At 38.0% G+C, this 22,238-nt stretch overlaps 1 protein-coding gene across 19 annotated transcripts in view; it reads right to left on the minus strand.

The window, feature by feature from the left end:
- KDM6A (lysine demethylase 6A) overlaps positions 1-22,238 on the minus strand; it is a 150,418-nt gene that overhangs the window by 53,179 nt on the left and 75,001 nt on the right. For 11 of the 19 annotated variants that reach the window (XR_004495845.1, XR_004495844.1, XR_004495851.1 and 8 more), the window contains 4 exons: positions 16,547-16,667; positions 5,560-5,614; positions 2,856-2,890; positions 442-507 (listed from right to left, as the gene is read on the minus strand). Coding sequence is in view for 8 of the 19 variants with exons in the window: in XM_015622975.1 (XP_015478461.1) it covers positions 442-507; positions 2,856-2,890; positions 5,560-5,614; positions 16,547-16,667 (277 nt within the window). In the remaining 11 variants the exon portion in view is untranslated. The remainder of the gene's footprint in view (positions 1-441; positions 508-2,855; positions 2,891-5,559; positions 5,615-16,546; positions 16,668-22,238) is intronic. The other 8 variants (XR_004495852.1, XR_004495849.1, XR_004495841.1 and 5 more) reach the window with 1 other exon arrangement.

Consider the following 22,238-nt stretch of genomic DNA (forward strand, 5'->3'; position numbering starts at 1 on the left):
AAAGGTTAAGTTTCCCAATAATTATCTGATGAATTATTTGGTAATAATGTCAGCATCTATCTTTGCATTTCCTAACAACAGTTGCTTAAAAGTGAATGTATTTTAATGTTCAACTGTTCTGTGCCTCCTCTTCCACAAATATGGTTTCAGATGATTCAGTATTAAGCTTTATTCTGGCAAACAGATGAAGAGTGCATTAAAATAAATGGGGACACCTAAATGCAAATGACTGTGGCTTAATTACATTTGTTTTAAGCAAGGAGTACACAGTAATCAGTATCAGTGTTTTGAAGGGACAACTGGGAAGAAAATGCTAAACAATTAAATACCTACTAGAATTTTAAAATGTTATCAAGTTCTTGAAATCTCAAAGAAGACAACTCTGGTGATTAAAAAACCTTATTCTAATCAGGAAGAAAAATTAAAGCAGCAATTACATACTTTCAAATGGAACAAGGGGAAGTTGGTAGAAAAGATTTTTAATTGGTGTTCATGAAATGCAGACAACTGGTAAGAAAACAAATAATATAAATAAATAAAATATTCATGTCCAGCAAAAGAAAAACAATCAGGAAAAGATTTTAAATTTAGCATTGGGAACAAAATTTGTAGTTTATGACTATGAATGTTAAGCAAATGAACGGAAGTTCACTGTAGAGCATGACAGCAGAGGCAGCAATCCAGATGTCAAATTAGGTAAACATTAGTGCCTAATATTCACACTTTGAAAAATATGTTTACAGGCTCAGGAGGTTTCAGAAGGGCCTTTCAAAATAGAGCATGTTTTCCAGACCTAGAGTTATTTGTTGTAGCATTTACCCTTTAGAAATTTGATTACCTATGTGCCTTAAAATACTAACAAAACCTGTCACAATGTCACAATTTGGTTTTATTTCATTGCATCAGAATGGGTTGGGTTGGAAAGTACCTAGAAGATCATTCAATTCCAACCCCCTGCCATAGGTAGGGACACCTTTCAGTAGATGAGGTCACTCAGAGCTTTGTCTGACCTGGCCTTGGACACTTCTCCAGGGACAGAGCATCCACAGCTTCTCTGGGCAACCTGTCCAGGGCCTCACCAGCCTCACAGGAAAGAACTTTATATCTCTCTGCTAATTCCAAAGTCCTTGATGTTTAGCTGCATCATGAATGATCTTAGAAATGGAGCAGGGGAGGAGAACCCAATCCAGCATTTTTCTTTAGACACTATACAAGCCATCTCACTTCCAGAGGTGAACTATTAGAAACCAGCATTAAACATCACAAAAACCACTGCTAATTCTCATCAGCAACAGGCTTGTCTCTTGTCCAGAGCCTGGCAAACCATCATTTAAGGTGCAGTACTGTGTACTTAATTAAGGAATTAATTAATCTTTTCACTAAAATTAAGAGAGGAGATAATTTTCAAGCATATGGAGGGGTTCATAAAACAGTTTCACTGTGTCCTGTGAAAGAAACTGAGCAAAGAGTGTCTCCAAAACCTCTCTAATTGTGTCAGAGGTAATATCCAAAATGAAGGCAGAACTTTTTTGGTTGTCAGTTTGCCAAATTCCAGGAAACAAGATACCACTCCCAACCAGAACTGTGAGACAAACTAAACCTAAGTGCAGAATGCACTGAAACATTTTTGCTCTGATTTGCATTAAAACAAAGTTCCTGCTGCCTGTAATTGTCAGCCAGAAAGCACAGCTTAAGCACAGCTAACACAGGTCACACACTTACACAGGACACCTGCCATGGTGGCCTGGGGTATTTAACTTCCTTTAGATCTGCTGGAGTACAACAGAACTGATGTGTTGAATGGAACCTGGATGGTAGCCAAGTAAGAACCACAATTCAAAAACCTTCAATCCATGAAGTTGCTTAATGGTGCCTTGGGATGGGAGATTTCTCTCCTGTCCTACAACTTTGCACCAAAAGCATTCAAAAGAAAAATATTCTGTTTATCAGATTTCTATCTTTCATTTATACAGAAATACTTAAGGCCATTTTTCATTGGGCCATCAAAAGACAGCACTTACTTCCTAATTGACTGAAAATATAGTTTATGTCTGTCATCTCTTTCATTTGCAACAGGTTTTGTTTTCATGTCACATCCCCTTCCTCAGTCATATGATACCTTTAAATGTGGTAAAAAGGGCACAACATCTACATTATGTAACCAGTCAGTCAAATCTCAAATATATCATAGCTATCTCAGTAGCCACTTGGTTTCAATTTACTTATAATCTGGAAGCTCAGGAAGTGCTCTGTAATTTCCCAAAAGATTCACCTGAAAATCTCTGTGGTAGGACTTGACACAGAATTAGTAACACAGCTTTATTTGCTGCTGACCACAGGTCCCTAATGCCACATGCATCAATTTAATTTGAAAATTTAAAAACTTTTAAAATTGCACTTAAATTTGAAAATGTCATGTCAAACATACCACATACTTAAAAGGCACATGGGCAACTGGTGGGAATAGATTCTCTGTATATGAGAAACATTATCTATCTATCTACCTATCTAAATTGAGAAGCTTCGTATTTTTAAATCCACATACTGCCTTTTAAGTACGAACAGAATCTCATAAAAGAATTTTCCTGAGAGCTGTATTGTGGGATATTTTTTTTTTGCACTCAATTTGGGAGATTAGTATATAGATATGTTCATTAACACAGCTATTCCATCTTATAGCATGACACTCCACACACAAAATATTTTTAATTTAGCCAAAGCAAATCAAGTTCCTTGAGTGACTGAAGACTGCAGTCTAACTTCACTAAAGCATCTAGAATCTGAATTCCACAGACTGATTACATCACATAGTTTGAAACTCAACCACACTTAACCAAAATGAGCTTAAAGCTTACCTGGATTTCATATAAGTGGGCAATGTGAAACTGAACTGTAAGAGTGGGAAAATCAAAATTATTAGTTTTAAGGAACAATAGCAATTACAATGCTTTGAAGAGAGGGATAAACAATGTTTCAAATTTATTAATGCAAACCCAAGACAAATCACATTTTGAAGATAGCAAAAGAGTATTTTTTTACACTGATATTTTACACTTAATTTATCAGACCTGACAGAAAATTAATATCCTAACAAAGCACAAGAACTGAAAACAGATATCGAGAAAAGCAGCCCATGGATTTTATTTGTATTCTGAAACAGAGTCCATTAACCTTTCAGTAAATAAAATCTCTTTCTTAGCAATAAAATCTCTTGAAGCTGTGGTAAGAGAACAAAGGTAGTATTTTCTATACATAACCAAACAAGAAATAAACATTTTAATTCAGCTGCCAAGAAACAGACTAGCTGGGTTACAGAACATTATGTTACACACTGCCGGTTTTATATGGGATCTTAAATTTAGGTGTTTCTTCTTCCTTTTTAGGAATTGTCTTTCCCTTATTAAACTGAACCAGAAGTGTTAATTACAGGTGACACACTGACTGTTACTGTTAAGCATTTTCAATTCCTCATCCAAAATGCCACAATACTACCAGCAGCCTGTGCAGGCAAGAAGATTGCTGGCTGGAGAAAGAAAAATGGAAGTTATTCAAGAGTAAAAGCAGAGGGAAAATTACCCTCAAATCATCACAGAAAAGACTTGAAAACTGCTAACCTGGACTATCCATGGACTGGTAGATAGCTAAAGCTAATTGAGATGAATGTAATCTTCATTCTGCTTTGATGAGGAAAGAAAAGTTCCTTTGAGACAGACTTTTGCTCAAGTAAGAAAATACCTGTGTTTGAGTCAAGCTCAATTTATTTCAATTACACAGATTTCTCTCCCTTGAAGCTACAGAATAGTGTGACACCAAATTACCATACATACAGGTAATATGGAGTTCAGGGTTTCACTCTGGGTCATAAGGGAGGGAAAAAAATCTCCCTTTGTGCACTGCTTTGTCCTCCACTATAAAGAAGGAAGCTGAGTGCACTCTGGAAACCAGGTCAGAATGAAATGCATCATCTAAAACTTTAATAAACTTTTTGTGTTCCTTGCTAAAGAGCACATAACACACCCATTATGTTCACTGCATCATCAAATTTCACTCTGTACAGATGAAAGAAAAGCCCTGCTTTTGTTTCAGGAGTTCATTATCTAAAAAAATCTCTCTTTATTTTTTCCCCCTCCTAGCAAAACCCCTTCAGTGTGAAGCTCCAAAATGAAGTGATGCCTTGGAAGGGAAAGGAAAATTAAAAGTGTCAGATTAGAGACTGCCTAAATAGGAAGAAGAGATGCTTAGTACTCCAACATTTCTGCTGGGAACACACTCAGTGTCATGCTGCTAGTCATTAAATGGAGCATTTACTGAGGGTACCCAACACCCTGGGGGTTCAGTTCTCCTTCCCAGAACAGCACAGTGGACCCTGACCAAGCTCCTCTCAGTCCTCTTCACTCTCATCCTTTGGAATTGTCAGGCAGTGAAGCCTTTACATTGGGTCAGCACTCTACACAAATCTGGGGCAGAGGGGACTGGAGGGGAAGGGTCAGGAAAACCATACAGAAATTCAGAGATTTAGTGAAAACCGATAAAGTTAGTGAGAAAGAATAAACAAACATGAAATACAATAAAGAATCACATGGCTGGTAGAAAAGCAGTAAAAGCCTATTGACTCAGGGAGAAATCTGAAAATTTTTACAGAATTATCTGTGCTTGTTCCTGATAAGTGACAAAGCTTTGAAGACAGCCTTGAAGCACAGCTGGCTCCCTGATACAGCCAGTGGTTTCAGCCATGTGAACAAACTCCCTTCGCTACCTTCCTGATAAAATATTCACAATTCCATCCAGTTTTTAAAGAAAGGCTTTTAAATATTTTATCCAATACCTCTGAAGTGAGACTTAGGAGGTAACTTAAGCTCAACATGAACAACTTAAACTCAAGCATGAAGGCACCTAAAAAACTGAAGGAGTAATTTCCTTCGTAAGTCTCTGCCTTTTAATTCTTAGAAACTCCAAAACACAAAGAAACATGTTTATTCTTGCATACAATCCCACTAACTATGGCTAAATACCTGCAGGACACTCTATTACAGCCTACAGTACATCCTGCTTATTATAGATCACACTGCACTAAAGATTAACATGTTCAAACACAGACTAATATATATTTGACATCAAAAAAACCAAAAAAATCAAATATGGTGCTGTTTTTCTGATTTCTGCAGTAAGACTGATGCTGAATGTTGGATCTATACATTTTAATGGCATGAAAATAATCACTGAAAATTTACAGATTATCAAGATGACGAAAGTTTTAAATAATTGCTATTAAATGTGTGCCACAACATATGCATCAGTTTTATAAATAAATAAGTAGGTTTCCTCCAGAATTCAAGAATAAGCTAAGCCTCAATTTTTACTTATTCCATTTACTAAAGCAATCCAAAATTCCACTGGAACATCTGTCTCCACTGAGAGAGGAAGACAGGTTTTACATTCTCCCTCTCTCAGTACCAATTCTTTTGACTTTGAAGACCTGGTTCATTGAAAATTCATACAGTTGAGAGCATAAGACTTAAAAAATATCCACAACAAAGTAAATACTTCTTGGTTACTTACTTTCAGCGTTAGACAAAGTGCAGGGATTGCAGTCAATCAAAGCTAACTGAAAATGCTGAAAAGAGAAAAGAATTATTTGCTTTTCAAACAAAGTAATATTACCACTTGGGCACACTACTAAGAGTAAATCAATTTTGTACTTGAAAATCAATACTGCATTTTACCATGTGTCTTAAAAATAAAAACAATTTTCAATTTATGTTCAACTGCTTAGTAGAGGAAAGTAAATTTTTTTTATTGCAAATACTGCAATGCTTCTAGTAATGTAAGATGGCAACAGATCTTCACAGAACAACTGGGGTTGCATCTGAAAGGATGAAGGCATCAAATGAATAGTCAGAAATGGAAGATCAAGTTTTTATATACACAACTGAGACTGCAGACACACCAGCTCTTAGCCTCATGGAGATAAATACTTTAGCACTAAATCTATCTAGAAAAACAGAACACTCTCCCTGCAACTCTCTCAACTCAGTGATCAATCAACTGAGTGATTTTAAGTTTTTATAAAATTGAATTATTCTCAAAAAACATTTAATATTAATACCTCTACATTAAAACCTGAGTTCATAAATTCTCAGATCCTCTCCTCCAGATGTCGAGAAAACTTCTGTTAAAGATTAAAGCTTGTTTGATTTTAATCATGTTTCTTTAAGGAATACAAAAAATACCTTTTAAGACATTCTAGGTTCTGAGGTAAGTTTTTTACTCATCTATAAAGAAGGTCACAAAAACAGAGCAATAAAGTCTGTCTACAAGTGCCATGTTAATTCACTGATCACTATTCAGTTTTAGACACAAGTGTATAAAAATGAATGGAACAGAAACCCCAGTCCCCGAGCTTTTCCATAAACTTGTGAGAAAATCCCCACATGGGATGAAATTTTGATTGACATATTAGTTCAACAGAGAATAAGGCCTAGGAATACAGGAGCCTTAGAGTTACCTATGAATGTACTGTTAATAAATACAGTTATTTTACCAAATACAGTGTCAAGTGATTTCTAATACACAAAACGTGACTGATGCTTTAGTGTACCTTATTTTCTTAGCATAAAAATGATAATTTAGATCAAACTATTCAGGATGCCAAACTAGGTGGCACTGGGAGCCTACTGCTGTAGCTCAGAAGTAAAAAATGTCTCTATCAATGGATATGTGCAAAACACTTTCAGTATTGTTGTACTCGGAGCTATTAGATGCTACTTAACTCTCCTCGTGGTCATAATAACTCCTTGAGTACAGCACATCTATGCAAAACACATCTCTAAGATGTGTAAGATTTTATCAGACCATTGCATTTCCAAAACCCCCTAATTTTAACAGGGACCAAAAATTTGAAAATTAATGTATTATCCTTAAAAAGACATAAGAAGAATGCTGACACTTCCATGAGCTCTGACATACACTGATGCAGCTTCCTCCTCAGCCACTTCATCAGCATCATTTGTAACATATAACAGCATTTAAATAATGAACCAAACTCAAGCTGGATAGCAACTCAAATTCGTGATTTATAATGAACATTTTAGTAATATCCCCCCAGAAGAGAACACAAAACCCGACGGATTCACACTGTAAAATAACTTCTAACCTTTGCGCGAGTATTAAATAACAGCTTACAAATATTATTTATTAGCTTATTTCTCTGCTGTGTCTGTTTTCCTTTCCCTATTGCTCAGCAGGCAGACAACTTACAGTCTCCCCTCACTTACATTGCAATGCAGGTTGAGTGCCTCAGAGACATCCTTTAGTCTGTTACCATAGTGATTCTACTAAGCAGACAACTTTAAAAAAAACCCTAAATAAAAATAAAATGCCCTATCCTAAATTGCATTTTGCCTGCCAAAAGAAAAAAAAAAAGCCTCTGGCCTGTACAACTCAGTTGTTACCGATCTAAAAGGTACAAAATCCTTGTACAGATGTGTCATCTTGCACTGTCACTTAGAATTACTATGGAAAGATAAAGGAGAATGGAACAAATTTGCTCTCACCTAGCAATGCTATTATAAAAAATAAGTATATCTAAAGAAAAAAGATTGACAACTGTTCTGTAGCAGCTCTTCTGAAGGGTTATTGCAGTGAGACTCCCTGAGAGAAAGCAGGCAACCATGTAAGAATATCTAACCATTTTAATACATTAAGTATTCCAACAGTATCAAGTGCTATACAGTAAAAAACCCACAAATATTCTCAGCAATGCCTCCTCGAAAATTAAATATTCACTGCAACAGTAGCCAATTTTTGAAATTCAAAAATCCACATTATGAAAATTTTCTTAGTGTGGTAAATTTCTATTTGCACTGTTCACTAATCTACAAATGGCAAAGAAATTGATAAACCAAAGCCAGTAACTACAACAAAACACACCATTTGCACTAGACAGTTATCACAATTAAAAGCAATACACAAAAACCCCAGAACGTTTCAAAGCAAGAACCTTTGAAATGCACACACACACGAACAAACCTACACCTCTTGCCGGAAAAAATACACAGCTCCCCGTTAAGTACTCAAAAACCAGACAAAAAAAACCCCCATGCACACATTCTAAACATCAACCTCGTCAGCCAAATGCAGATCCATTAATCACAGTTACCAGCACCAAAAAATTTAAAAAATAGTAATAATTTCCAACTTCCATTTCTGCAACCAACAGCAGCGGCTGGCAAACATCTGCACCCCTCTCAAATATTGCAGCACTGAGCTGGCTACTGCTGTGTGGAATAGTTGTTATGCAGGAGAGGCCGCTGCAGCTCAGAGACGACACACAATACCTCAAGGCAGACAGCAGTCTATAGAAATTCAAATCCCCAGTAAGAGGATTTACCTAGAAGGCAGTGTTCTGAATGTTAAAAACTAACAGGCTCTCCTCAAGGGCTTCGGCTCAAGGCACAATCACAGAATCGTTTAGGTTAGAAAAGACCTTTAAGATCAGCCAAGCCCTAAATCACCTTGATTTGTAGCCATCTGTAATTGCAGAGTTATCTACAGCCCATTCCATCTCCTCTGGAGTCCTTGATTTGTCTCTGATTGTGGAAACAATTCCGAAGATAACCTTTCCAAGGATGAGAGAGGTACAGTGGATTCCATATAAAGAGAACTGATGAAAGCATTAGGTCTGGTAGTAAAGTAACAGTAATCTGACACTGATTTAAGTAACTTAACATGCTTTCCCTCATCGAATTAACACCGATTCTTTACAATGTAACAGGCAAGTACCCAAGGTTTTGTTGGTTCTTTAATCAAAAAATGACAAAAGCAAACCGAATCCTTTTCTTCTCAGTGCAAGATTTTCAGTACTGTCTCTGTTTACATCCAAACCTGAGACCTCAACGTAGTGATTCTACTCCCTCCTCCTCTCCAGGGTGACATCAGCAAGTTTAATAGCTCTCGGCTCTGCATTTATTCAGCAAGGCAAGCCATCATCTGAAACCTGACAATCCTCACCGACTTACCATGAAGGAAAGCTCCATCATGACTCAGTAAAATTCTGTCAGGAGATGGCTTTTTCTGCCTGTGTGACCTAGGTGTGCTGCCCGTGTTGCTCAGAGCAGCTTTTGTTCAGATAAGTAGGACACGGAGAGCCTTGTGTAACCAGCCGAGGCAGAGTGCCAAGCCTCCATTTGCCAGGCATCTCTGGGACCAGGGGAGAGGGTCAGGAGAGGACACGCTCCATGTGCTGCTACAGCAGCTCATCCTGCTGCTCTCCGCTGCTTTCTGAGCTCAGAACAAATCCAGCTTGCAAGATAAAGGTTTGTGTATTGTAAACACTCGGGTACTTCTGTCCAACATTCAAAAAAAGCCAACTTACAGATGGGAGAAAAAAAAAAAAACTGCTGGAGGACAGAAGGAACAAAGGCCACATATACATATACGCTGAACAGAAGCAGCAGGCTCTGAAAAATCTCTTGTTCTGACAAGCTCTAAGAGAAAAAATATTTTTTTAAAAACAGAAAGATCATACAAACTGTATTTCTGCAAGCCAAAAAAAGGCTGCATCTGAATTTACCGACCAGTATCTTACATAGTGATTTTCACAAAGCTATCTCAACACTCATGTTTGCCTCCACCTTTTATGCATTATTTCTGCAACATCAGAATTCAGCTTTTCCTGTGCTAACAGCCTGAAAGAATTGCCAGCAGCAGCAGCAGAATGACGGGGACTCTGCTGCAGCAGCAGCGTGGCCCTGGAGCTGATCCGCCCTGAGCTGGGGTCGTTCCAGGACTCAGCCTCCAGCCCCCACAGCTGCCCAGCACAGCTCAGGCCTTGCTCACAACCCTTCCGTGTGCCCTGAATGCCAGCCCTGCAGTCACAGTTACACCTGATAAAACTGCATCTGTCCAGATGGACATGGCTCTTGAGGAGAAGGTTCATGAATGAAGTGCACCACAATCATTGAATATCCTGAGCTGGAAAGAACCACAGGGATCATTGAGTCCAACTCCTGCCCTGCACAGAACCATCCACAAGAGTCACACCATGTACCGGAGAGCATTCACTGAGCACTCCTTGAGCTCTGTCAGGCTGGTGCTGTGACCACAGCCCTGGGGAGCCTGTTCAGTGCCCAACCAACCTCTGGGGAAAGAACCTTTTTCTAATACTCAACCCAAACCTCCCCTGACACAACTTCAGGCCGTTCCCTTGGGTTCTGTCACTGTCACCACAGAGCAGAGATCAGTGCCTGCCCCTCTTTTCCCCACACAATGAAGTTGTACCTGCAGTGAGGTCTCACCTCAGCCTCCTCCAGGCTGAACAGACCAAGTGCCCTCAGCTTCACACGGCTTCTCCTCAAGGCCTTCACCATCTTCACTGCCTTGGGCCACTCTCCAAAGGCTTCACATCTTTTTTCCATTGTGGTGCCGAAAGCTGTCCCCAGCACTCAAGGTGAGGCTGCCCCAGCCCAGAGCAGAGCAGGACAATCCTCTCCCTTCCCTGGCTGGCAATGCTGAGCCTCATGTCCCTCAGGACAGGGATGTCCTTCCTGGCTGCAGGGCACTGCTGGCTCATGTTCAACTTGCCATTGATAGGATGCCCAGACCCCTTTCCGCAGCACTCTTCACCATATCATTCCCCAGTCTGTCCATACAATTCAGGGTTGCCCCATCCAGCACAAATATCCTTAGATTGAATGCCCAACTTCTGAACCACCTATTCTTCTTCCCATGGTGTGTTCTTCCTCACCTCCCAAATGACTGAAGATGCCACACAGCACGGTAATTCAGTTTTAGCACTTACTCCTCTTTGTAATCATGACATTTCTAAAATACACCTGTAATTCTCTTTTACAGGAATAAGTTAAAAACCTGAGTGAAACTATGTAAGAGAGAACAAAAGAGAACACTCTGTAGGCCAGACATTGTGGTATCATTATCCACTGTCAAAAGCAGTCACACTAATAACTCTCCTGCAGTTTCATTACAGTGCCATACTCCATTAAAAAACTTCCATGGATTTACTTCTTGTATGTGTCTTTCCACCACCGACATATGCAAACTACAAAGAGAGACATTTCAATCCCAAATGCTGCTTTCCATACACTTTCATTTTTATTTAAATTATCTTTTGATTCATTTAATTTTGCTTTCCACAAAATGCTTTTTTGTGTGAAGTGCTTGAAATCTTGGATATTCAACTTGCAAGAGCCAAAGCCCTGCACCTTGGTTTTTACCTAAAAAAACAGCTGTTCCTTGTAGAATTAAAGACATAAAACTAGACACAAGAAACTAAAACTTCTCATAACCACATTTATTTTGACTAGTTATTTTTAATAACCTAAATACATAAGGTTTCAATGTAAAATGTTTAAATTTAAAAATTAATAATCTAAGCCCATATGAGAAAGATAACTAGGTGGTAAAATAGCATATGAAGGCTCAAATCACAAATTTTCACTTTCCTAAATACTTGTTTACTTATTACTCAGAGAAAGAACATAAAACGTGAATGATAAGTCTGTAACAGTTATGTGCTGGCATATAATAGCTGCACTAGCTAAAAATATCTTTCATAAGTATATATATACAGGAGAAATATTTGAATAAGTGGTAGAAAAGTGTCTGACTGACTATAAATAAGTACTTCAAGCTGTTCATCGGTACATCAGCATTTAATTTCTTTATATTTCATGCATATTCATACAACTCATGCACATTTTAATTCTTTTGCAGCCTTTTCCTTATCCTAATATAAGCAGCATGTCTTAACATTACTAACAAATGAGAATCTTTAGAAGAATAATTAAAAAATTAAAATTATATTTAAATTGATGATTTACGGGCAAGATGAAAGCATAAGCCTGAAGCAAACTACTGGAATAACTGTTTTGTGTATAAAGGAGGAGGAAAAATTTCTGTAAGTGAAGGACAAAATCAGTATTTTTACTAAAAGGCAGATAATTGACAACATGAGAAATTGAATTATCCTTCCTCTCAAGGTTTTGTTACTGGGTGTAGGGTGCACTATAATAAAACCAAATAAAATTCCCTAACCAAAACATCAGTTTGTTTGCTATAAACCAACCTGCTCGTGTCCAGCATTCCTACTGACCACCCATTAAAAAAATAAAACACCCCACAAACCAAACAAAATCCAACAAAACCCACACAATTCCCCCACCACAAATGTCCAAACAAAAGCAAACAATGCTTCCACTTCATAAAACCAAACCCTCAGAAAACCCCCTGGCCCCCACTGTTCCCTCAATGATATCAATCTAATACATATAAAAAATAATAATTATTTTTTTCCCTTAAGTATGCAATTCTGCATTCAAAGAGCTTTCAGGATCATGGCTCTAAGTCCCCACTGAAAACACAAAACTTCAAGACAGCCAAGCAGGATGAGCACCAGAAGGGAGACTGGTTTCCCATAGCTGTCACCTGGTGCTCAGCTCCCAGATCTCAAAAGGCTCTGAAGCAGAATGTCATACAGGAATGTCCTTCAAAATTCTCTCTGAAATCTTTCATTCCCTCATATTTTCTAGAAATCGTTTAACATTAAACAGTACTTAAGAGAAGAACTGAGACACACATGTGAGACAAGATGATTACATGCATCTATGAAAAAAGGAGGCCAAATCTAAAAAAATATATCCAATAAATAGGAAAATGACCTTTACATCCAGTGACATGTCAGAAATAATGTGGCCCATACTCAGAAGTATGAATATTTTTTCCAACTGCATTTACCCAATGAATGTATTATATTCCTAGAGATCATGCTTTATTCTCCTTTCAGATTATCACAGTGTCACCACAGCTACCAACATCAAACACAGTACTGCATTATTTGTAGGAAATGGTTAATAGGAAAGGGGCAGCGGAACACAGTAAACTGAAAAAGTTGGACTGTGAGGTAAATCTTATTAGCAAATTGTTGCTACAGTCATCAACTTATAAAAGGAAATATATCCCCCAAGTCACTACCAGTTAATTTTGGAATTAACTGTATTTTTCTGATGAAGAGGGAGAATTCAGCTTTCATGTCTCACCCCTGAAGGTAACACTGCCCCATCTGCCCGGTCACACAAGGACTGTTTTCTTTTCAACCAGAAGGGACACCTTTTCCCCCCTCTTAATGTAAACCTGAAGGCAAGTAATTTTCAACAGCATTGGTGTTGCAAGAGTCTGTGGCAGTGAGTAACAGAGAAAGTCAAGGATTCTCATAGTAATTTGCAAATCTTAGCTGCAGAATAGGCAAAACCAGTAATTGATTTTGAAAAAAACACTGGGAGTTGATTTTATGCTTGTTAAACAGCACTCTAGCAATTATCTTGATCATCAACATCTTAAAATAGTAAAAATTAATTTTGTGCTTAAATTGCTTACATAAAATACAGATGACTTATGTTAATGCTCTAAAATTGTGAAAAACATGGAATATATGACCTTCAGACTTCGATCTTCCCCCTTTGCCTGAAGACTCTTACTGACAATGACTCTTACTGACAATGACTCATCTGTTGGCAATGGTTTATTCTTAGCAATTACAGACTTAACATGAATGTTTAAATACCATCAAAAACATTATGATATTTCAAAGTACTTTAATGCAACGTTGGTACAATCTGTGAAATCCTGAGCAGTCACAAGTGAATACCAGATGAAAAGTTACTTCCACTTTCTGCCTCCATGTGAACAGGGAGCTCAAACAGGGCAGAGAGCCCCAGGGAAAGGGTCTGTACTCAAGGCCAGCCGCAGGCAGGCTGAATCCCAAACCCCTTAATTACCCTCTAAAATCCCAGATCCTCTTAAAAAAGTCCCCAAAACCAAAAAAGCCACAAGAAGACAACTCTGTCTTCTCATTGCTTTGAGTTTCTTATCTTTCTTTTGTTCAAAGATGAGATACTTCTGTGTCTCAGAATGAGACAGACATTGTGTGAGAACATCCCTTCATACTCTTTCCTCACATCCCTTCCCCATTTTACTTTCCCCATGCTTGAACATAACCAGTGCACCAGCACTTCACTTTGTTCTCTTCACTAAGGAAGCATTTTCTGATTTGCCTCTCATTCTCAGCGCTCAAAGTTCTGTTTTAAGGTGTGTTTTTTTTAAATAATGGCTTTTAAAGAAGGTACAGCCCTGTTCTACTTAGTTTTCTCCTAAACTGACACATTTTGGTGTTTATACTTATGTGAAGTTTCAATCAGTAACACTTTGTTTTCAAATGAAGTAGGTAAGTCCTTGGACTGTACCTTAAATCCACAACTGAGTTGAACTAGAAACAGCTCCAAGTGCTTGAGACCAAGTTCCACTGGGTCTTTTCTTTTGTTCCTCATTGTTATTCTTTACTAAGGATTTCAATCTCCATAGCAAAGGAAGTGAACCTGAAACTCTGCTTTAGGTGTCTCAGTTGGCAATTCCAGAACAGTTTCTCATTACATTTTGAACCAGAAGAGGCTAAGACAGCTCTGTCTCCTCCCTCCCATTCCACCAGCCTTGCACTGATGTACTAACCGGGCAAGCTCAAGCTGAGCTGGCTCAGACTTCTGATCCACCTCAGTCTGGCAAATGGGGAAAAGCAAAACAATGAAGCATCACTCAGTTCAGTGTGTCTGAGAGTGCTGAACGAGGCAATCAGGATTGCAAGGTGGAAAATGAGACAAACTTTTAGGAACAAGCGGCAGTTATACTGCCTTAAGAAAAACACAAAACCATCTTTAATGCAAGCACCCATCATGTTCATTTCACCATCCTTTGAAGACCATCCCTCTACCCCAGGCTAACCTGCTTTTGTTGTGGCCATTTGTTTTCTTAAGTGATTTAACCACATGCCACATAAAAGCAACAGAATAATGATAATTTTGCATTAAAAAAAGATTAATTTCTTTCTGTTTTCAAAATACTACTTCGGTGTTTTTTCCATTTGTAGCTGGTGTTTTGAAAACTTTAAGTTTGGTATACTCAAAATCCTCATGATAAGTGACTGATTTGTTTTGCGAAGTTGTGAACATCAAACACAATAAATGATTTAGACTGAGTTATCATAATATTTAATAAAATACCTGATTCACTGACAGAATTGCGAATCTTAGGGCACAGCAGAAAATGGCTATCTATTTCTTGATCGATTTATATCAAAAGTAAAACCATATAATCAACTAGGTTGGAAAAGACCTTTTGCAATCACCAAGTTCCCTCTACCACTTGATTCAAGATGACCACCTCCTTGTAAATTTAATCTTGTTTTCTCCCAGCTTCTTTAAAAGTAAAACCAAAATGTACTTCAGCTCTTCTTTTATTTCATGTATATCACGACATACCAAATCTATGGCAAAGCATAAGGAAATAGGATCACCCAAGTTCACACATAATCCCTTTCTCAACAGTGATCTACCTCTACCTCTCCTTGCCCTCTTTAACTATTCATTACATGGAATCTTTTCTACTCTTCTGCACAATTTCCTACTCCACCCATCTCTCTAGGTGAAACCTTGGGCTCTGGATGAAAAGGGAAACCTGGGGAGAGAACTATTTCCATCACAAATACTGAAAGGAAAAATTGAGAGCAACACTTTACTCTTTCAAATCTTGGACAGTATGATTCTGACAACCCAAGAAAATGATCTGCCAAGAAAAGGAAGTTGTATGATTCTTGAAAACAAAACACTTATTGTTTCCAGTAATTTTTAGGAAAGATTAGTATGCAGAACCGTGTTTATAAATTACACTTAATTACAAAATTCTCAGCCCTGCAGGTGTATTTCCTACCACATGCAACTCCATTAAAAGAACACTTCCTTTTTCCAAGACATGTAACAGCTAAATTTAGAGGCCAGGAAGTAAAGGACATGTGGGTAAAGCAGAAAATGGAAAGAGGAAAAACATGGGTAAATGTGCTGAATGGAGGGAGATAAAACAACAGATTACAGAGACCAGAAAAGAATGTAAATAGTAAGGAATTTGAAGAATTCAAATTCTACAAAATCTGCAAATACTTCTACAGAGGAAACAAAGCACTGTGTTACCATAAACCATTTCCAATTGATTAGCCAGAAACTGTTGCCTTAGAAGCCGACTCTCAAGCCAGGAAATGAAAGAATAATTAACTGCTAGAAAAGTAACAATTATATAAAAAAGACATCATTTTGCACAAAAACGTTCTAGTTTGCTAATTCCAAAAACTTCCAGTTTACAATAAGGAAGCCAGGGGAAAAATAAAAAAAAAAGAGAGAAAAAAAAATAAAAAAATAAAATACTCAAATCATCCAAGCTGCTATTTTTTTTTTCCCCTTAGCTTTTGGTATCACCTCAGTTTCCCCCAAGGTTCACTACTTTAACAAGAGCCCTTCACCAAATTTTTCATCTGGAGTATAGCACCTCACACACCTCAAACCTTCTGTTTAGACTGAGACACATTAAAGCATTTCCATTTCTATAGCAGGTGGTCTGTGACTGTTCTGTACTTAAGCATTCCTTGCAGCTTTCAGATGCAACACACAACTTGCAAGAAAAGTTAATTCAATTTGAAAGGACTTAAACCTACCTTTAAACTAGACTCATAGTCTGTGTTCACTTTGAACATAAGCCCAAGTCGCAAATGAATTTCCTTGGCTCGACAAAAGCTGGGATCAACATAAAGCGCCTCCTGAAATGCTTTAATTGCCCTGAAAGAAAAACACAGATTAAAAAATTTAGTTTTTACTGAAGTATTACTCTATAATCAATGTTTTTTATGTGGCTAACAAAGTGGATCTGAAAGTATTGTTACAGAAGAACATACCACAATAATGGTGTACATGTAATGTGTTTGGTGCACGGCTTTTGATTCTCCAAAATTGGGTAATTCTGAACTCCAGATATCCTCATGTATTTGAAAGTCTAATCTTCTCTATTAATTTAGAGAAATTGATTTGCTGCATGAAATACACTAACATATCTGATATTTCAGAGAGGATGACTCACAAATTAAGTTACAAAATTAGTGCAAGTTCACTTAAAACAGCCAGGTTGCTTTTGATTCCAGCAGTGCAGACCCCTAAGCTGCAGCAGAACAGGTGGCCTTGGAGAGATCACACACATCTCCCACTGCACCTACCTGCTCCTTTTTCTGCTTTCTCCTCCCTTTCCTAGCACCAGTGCCATGCAAGGACTCAAGTAATACTAGTTCCATTACTTCCAAATGCAGATATAAAAACCTGCCAGCTCCTCACACAGTAAGGTTCCTTCATATTCCATTGATACGTGAAGATGGCTCTGATTCTATTTCCTTACCTTCAAACTGTCTCTCACCTGTCCCTGTTCATGATGGCACTGTACCAGATAAAACAGAAGTGCCATCTAACAACTCCATCCTGGAGCAGAAAAAAGTGACTCTAAACAAGACTGTTTTGCCTCTCAGGCCACTGCACAGAACTAGGACAGCTGAAATGCAACTAAAAGAGAATAGAATTAAAGTCACAGAGGGATTAAGAAAGAAGCTAACTCTCATTGTTGCCTGAAATCCAATGACAGGTTGAAACAAAATCCCTTCCCATACACCACTGGTCACACAACAAGGGAAATCAGAACCAGCCTCAGTCAGGGTAGATTTGAGCCCCCAGGCCAGAGAACACAATCCCTTCTGCTGTCCCAGGAAATCCCACAGGTCGATGCCAAGCGGGCAGGTGACAGCGCAGCCTTCACAGAGAACTGAACCCTCTGTAGAGCGGCACAGGACACGGGACAGGGATTAACTACACTGCTTAAAATCACTCTTTATTTAATCTTCATTGATTTAGTTCCTACTCTACAAGAGCAGTATTATTTATAAGGACAAAAGGTTGGTTAGCAGATGCAATGCAAAATTCAACAAACATTTTTCACAGACTTTTTTACTCATAACACACACAAATTATCATTTTTGAATCCTTCAGCAAAAACACTTCTGCTCTAAAATTCTTAGAGGCCTTTTTCTCATTGATGGGAAAGCAAACCAAAGGCACAGAACTTCCTTTAGACAAAACAACTGTATGTACCTGAAGCAGTATCTGACTTCCTTAAATAGAACTTAGGAGCAGATAGGATTAAAAAAAAATATTACATTTTTATTGTGGAACTGAAGCTTCCTCTATTATAATCCTTCAGGAAGGCTCTCCTTACCCACTACCCTACTCTTCTATCAGCACACAGAAAATAAGCAAGTGAAACACTGAAGGGATAGAGCTAAGAACTCTCTCACATGTCATCTAAATTCCCCTGAAATCCTGTGGTGGTGGTGAATCACACATCTCATATCTACACTGAATATGTAACAAAAATCCTTGTCTCATAACAGTGTGCTCATCTTCATCACCTACAAAAACAGTGATCAAACTGAATGGCCAAAAACTGGGCTGATCATTAAATATCAGCACGTATTTTAAGCCAGGCTTTTGCTGTGCCACAATATAGATTCTATTATTGCATATTTGCATTTCTTGTCTTAGCTCCAATATGGACACTAGGAATGTTAGCCACTGGTATTTAAAATCCATTACCTGTATCTTGTTCAAAGACAATACCCTAAGTCCCAAAAAGGAAGAAAACCACTGCCTATGATTCCAATCAAAGAGAAGACAAAAATAGGGAATAAAGACACAGCAGTTCTATAGCACATAACACAGTGTGACCACGCTAACACTCTCTAAAACTTCATCATGTTCCTCATTTACCCATCCTTTCTTAGCTAGAAAATAGTTTCCATACTAACCCTACGTCACCATTGAAAAGATCATCAAAAAAAGTGGATTTCTAAAAAATTTTAAGAGAACCTGAGTGCAACAAAAATATTTCTGTAGCCTCTTGCTTACTGAACAGGAAATATTAATCATTGCCACTGTTAAGCAATGGAGTAAAACAAAGCCACAAGTATAATAAAAACCTTCCAGGACAGTTTTCAAATTTAGCTTGAATGTATACTGTCCTTCATTCAAAAAACTAAGAATGTTGCCTACCCCAGTCTTTCAGAGGAGCACAGCAATTAAAAACCTGTAAATTATCATCAGTAGACAACATGCAAGACTGTGTCACATTTAGCTCACAAACTGCTGGTCACAGAGAACCCCTCCAAGCTTTGAGTAAGGTTTATCTCTGTGCAGGCTAAAGTAACTAAAAATCAAGTTTTACCTTCTTCTTAAATCTAGTGTTAATTCCATATTGGTTTTATAATCTGTATTTGTTCCAGGATAACAAGCATGAATAATAAAAAAATAGAAACTACTTTCACCACTGTAAAAAGGGTCATCATCAAAATTTTGCCAATGAAGTGATCTGAAAGAGCATTTTCAACATTTTTTACCAGTGGTAGGTACTCATGTCTAATTCAATAACTACAACCTCATTTAAATACTCAGTAGAATTTTTATAGAATAAAATACTCAAGCTCTGAAAAGACATTTACTTATTAACTCTTACAGACAGACAAGCAATTTTACATCACAGCTGAATTAATATTGATGTAATTTTGCCTGCAGGAAGCATTTAAACAAAATAGCAACGTGCTCACAATTACAGGACACATCAAGAACATGGACTAGAGCAAAAACCTCTGCCTGTTTTCCACTGCCATGCACAGAGCTCCAGATTCATTCCCTTACTATCAAACAGGAGAACATCTGCAGCAGCACTGACACCCATTCCAGACACAGCAGGAGTCACTTGATTCTTGTACAGATCTTTGTTTACTCAAACATCTCTAATCCCATTTCTGTTCTCTGTCCAAGCCTACATCCAGAAAGAGGCATGTCTGGAGGATCCAAGTTATCCAGATGTTTTCCCTCAAAGCTCTTGTATGGCTTGACCAAAACCAGAAGTGCAGATATAACCCAACAGCTGGATGAGTCCAACAGCTTCCTTCAGGGGTGATGGCACAGAGCCTTCCTCAAGTGGCTTGGGAGTCTCTTCTGCTAATTAAATGCCTTGCATGCACAGACAGAACTTCTCAACTCACTCCTTCAGCAGACTAAACATACACCAGTCCAAAGGAAAAATGATCAAATGAAAGGCCAGGAGCTCTCAAATGGCAGAAATAAATTACATTCATCTGAATTCATCAAGAGACGACTTTCCTTTTGTTCTCTCATGATACTGACACCTGCGTGGTGAGACACAACGCTGGTTAAGTCTGCTAGAATTTATTGATATTAAATAAGAATTTTCTCCAAGAATGAGGACATTTCTCTTAACAGCCAGGAAAGGCTATTCTAACATTTAACAAAATGGGAAAGCAGGATTGGAAAACAGACACTACTGAGAACAAAAGGCACCTCTGGACTTTCATTTTACACAGTACTGCTGCAGCAATTCAGGAAAAATAAAAATGACATCTCCAAATCAAGACTGCCAGAATCAATACTGCAGCTATTGTCCCACCCACTAATCTATACAACAAAGCCTACCATTATGAAAGTGAAGAAACCAGGTGAGTAATAATTAATAGATGATTATATTAAACATTAAACTCTCGTAAGACTTCTATTGGATGGCTTTGCTTGAATAGACTGTGAATAAAATCAGCTTTGTACTAAGCAAAAGAATATAATAAAAGAGCATCAATTTAACTATTCAGAAGTTATCACTTTTGTACATTTCAAACAAAACCCATGAAAATCAGAATGAGAGTACAAAATAAAAGAACCTAACATTATTCTAATATGTCACTTGATGCAGTTGGAGTGAAACTTTCTTTTTTATTCTTACTCTCTTTCAATTTTCTGACCACCTATTCTAAGCCTCACAGCATTTCACAGCCTTACTAATGAAAGTGGTGTGAGGCTATAATGGACAAATTTCTATTTGAAACTCAATCATTTTAAACATAAATGAAATAAACATACACAGCAGTAGTCAGGACACTGCAGTTTATGGAACACTTTTACAGTCTTTAGCTGTAACTCTTCTGTCCAGAAGACTGCAACAACTGAATAGCAAAATATTTTGAGCAGCAAAGTCTTTAAACAGTTCTCTGGAACAGCAGCTGGGAGTAGGTTTTTTCATAGCATTAGCAGTGTTTTCATCAATCCAAGAGTAGTTTGCTATGAAATCACAGCAATGTAATATAATGAAAAGAAAGTTAACTGCCCACTTTGTTACTGCTTAATTGCTATGAGCATGTGTACTCTACATGTACATTCCCATTTGACATACCTGAAAAATATATATATATATATATATATAGACCCAGACACCTGAAACCTGAGAAATATTTGACAAAGCAATATCTACAGACTGTGTGTTTAAATTCTTAGAGGTCTCCACTTGGCAGTGTGCATTCCTACACACCCCTACATACCTGACTCTCTGTGTGGAGGAACCCAGTCAGAAGCAGAGATGGTGGTTTTAGACATCTTTATATCTAGATATTGAACAGATGATGACAGTGCTTCTGCTTTGGGAAGGATTAGGGAGTAGAGGGGTCAGGGAGTTCCACTGAGCAATCACTGGTTTTCCACAGCAGTCTTTAGTCATGATGGAGGTGAGGAAAAGGGTCTGGATCATCTCTTGCAGGTCTTAGGCTTTTTTCAGGGTCAGTAATCATGGACTGAGTTTTCCATAACACTCAGCTTCTACAGCTGGTAAGGAATCCCTAAACTGAAGAGCCTCAGAGCAAAGAGCCCAGATGGGGCAATAAGGGTGACTGATCTCAGTCTCCTGCCAGGTGTTTCTGAGGAATCCAGAGCTTCTCACAGACATTGTTCAGCAAGTGGCAAGGTCACTGAAAACACTGGGACAACCTTGGAGCACCACAGTTACACTGGGATCCACAGGGTGTGAAATTCAGTTTCAGGACACAACATCAGAGCCTGGGCTCCATCTTTTCATCTCGACTGAAGTCAGTGGAATCAGCAGACAATAAACCAGTCAGGCTCAGAATCCCCTCTGAAGTGGAGAAAAAACCTGGTACCCAAGCCACTTCACCTGGGTGCAGGTATTTCACAAAAATGAAGAGTAGCCTTGGACTAACTAACATCTTTAATAATGTTCAATCTAAAAGACAACTAGGGAGGGCATGAAATTATTAAAGTTATGTGACTATCTCATTCTACTGGTTTTCTGAGAAACAGGAAAAAACAGTAAAAATGAACAGCCACTTACTGCTTGATGATAAATGATGTAAAAGAAGGGATTATCAAAATTTCACATCCTTAAGACCTGTCTTACTGTAGTTGATTCAATTTATGGCAATAATACCTTATGACAAATTTTACTATAATAATTGT

The sequence above is a fragment of the Parus major genome, chromosome 1, assembly GCF_001522545.3.
Source record: "Parus major isolate Abel chromosome 1, Parus_major1.1, whole genome shotgun sequence".
Lineage (NCBI taxonomy): Eukaryota > Metazoa > Chordata > Aves > Passeriformes > Paridae > Parus > Parus major.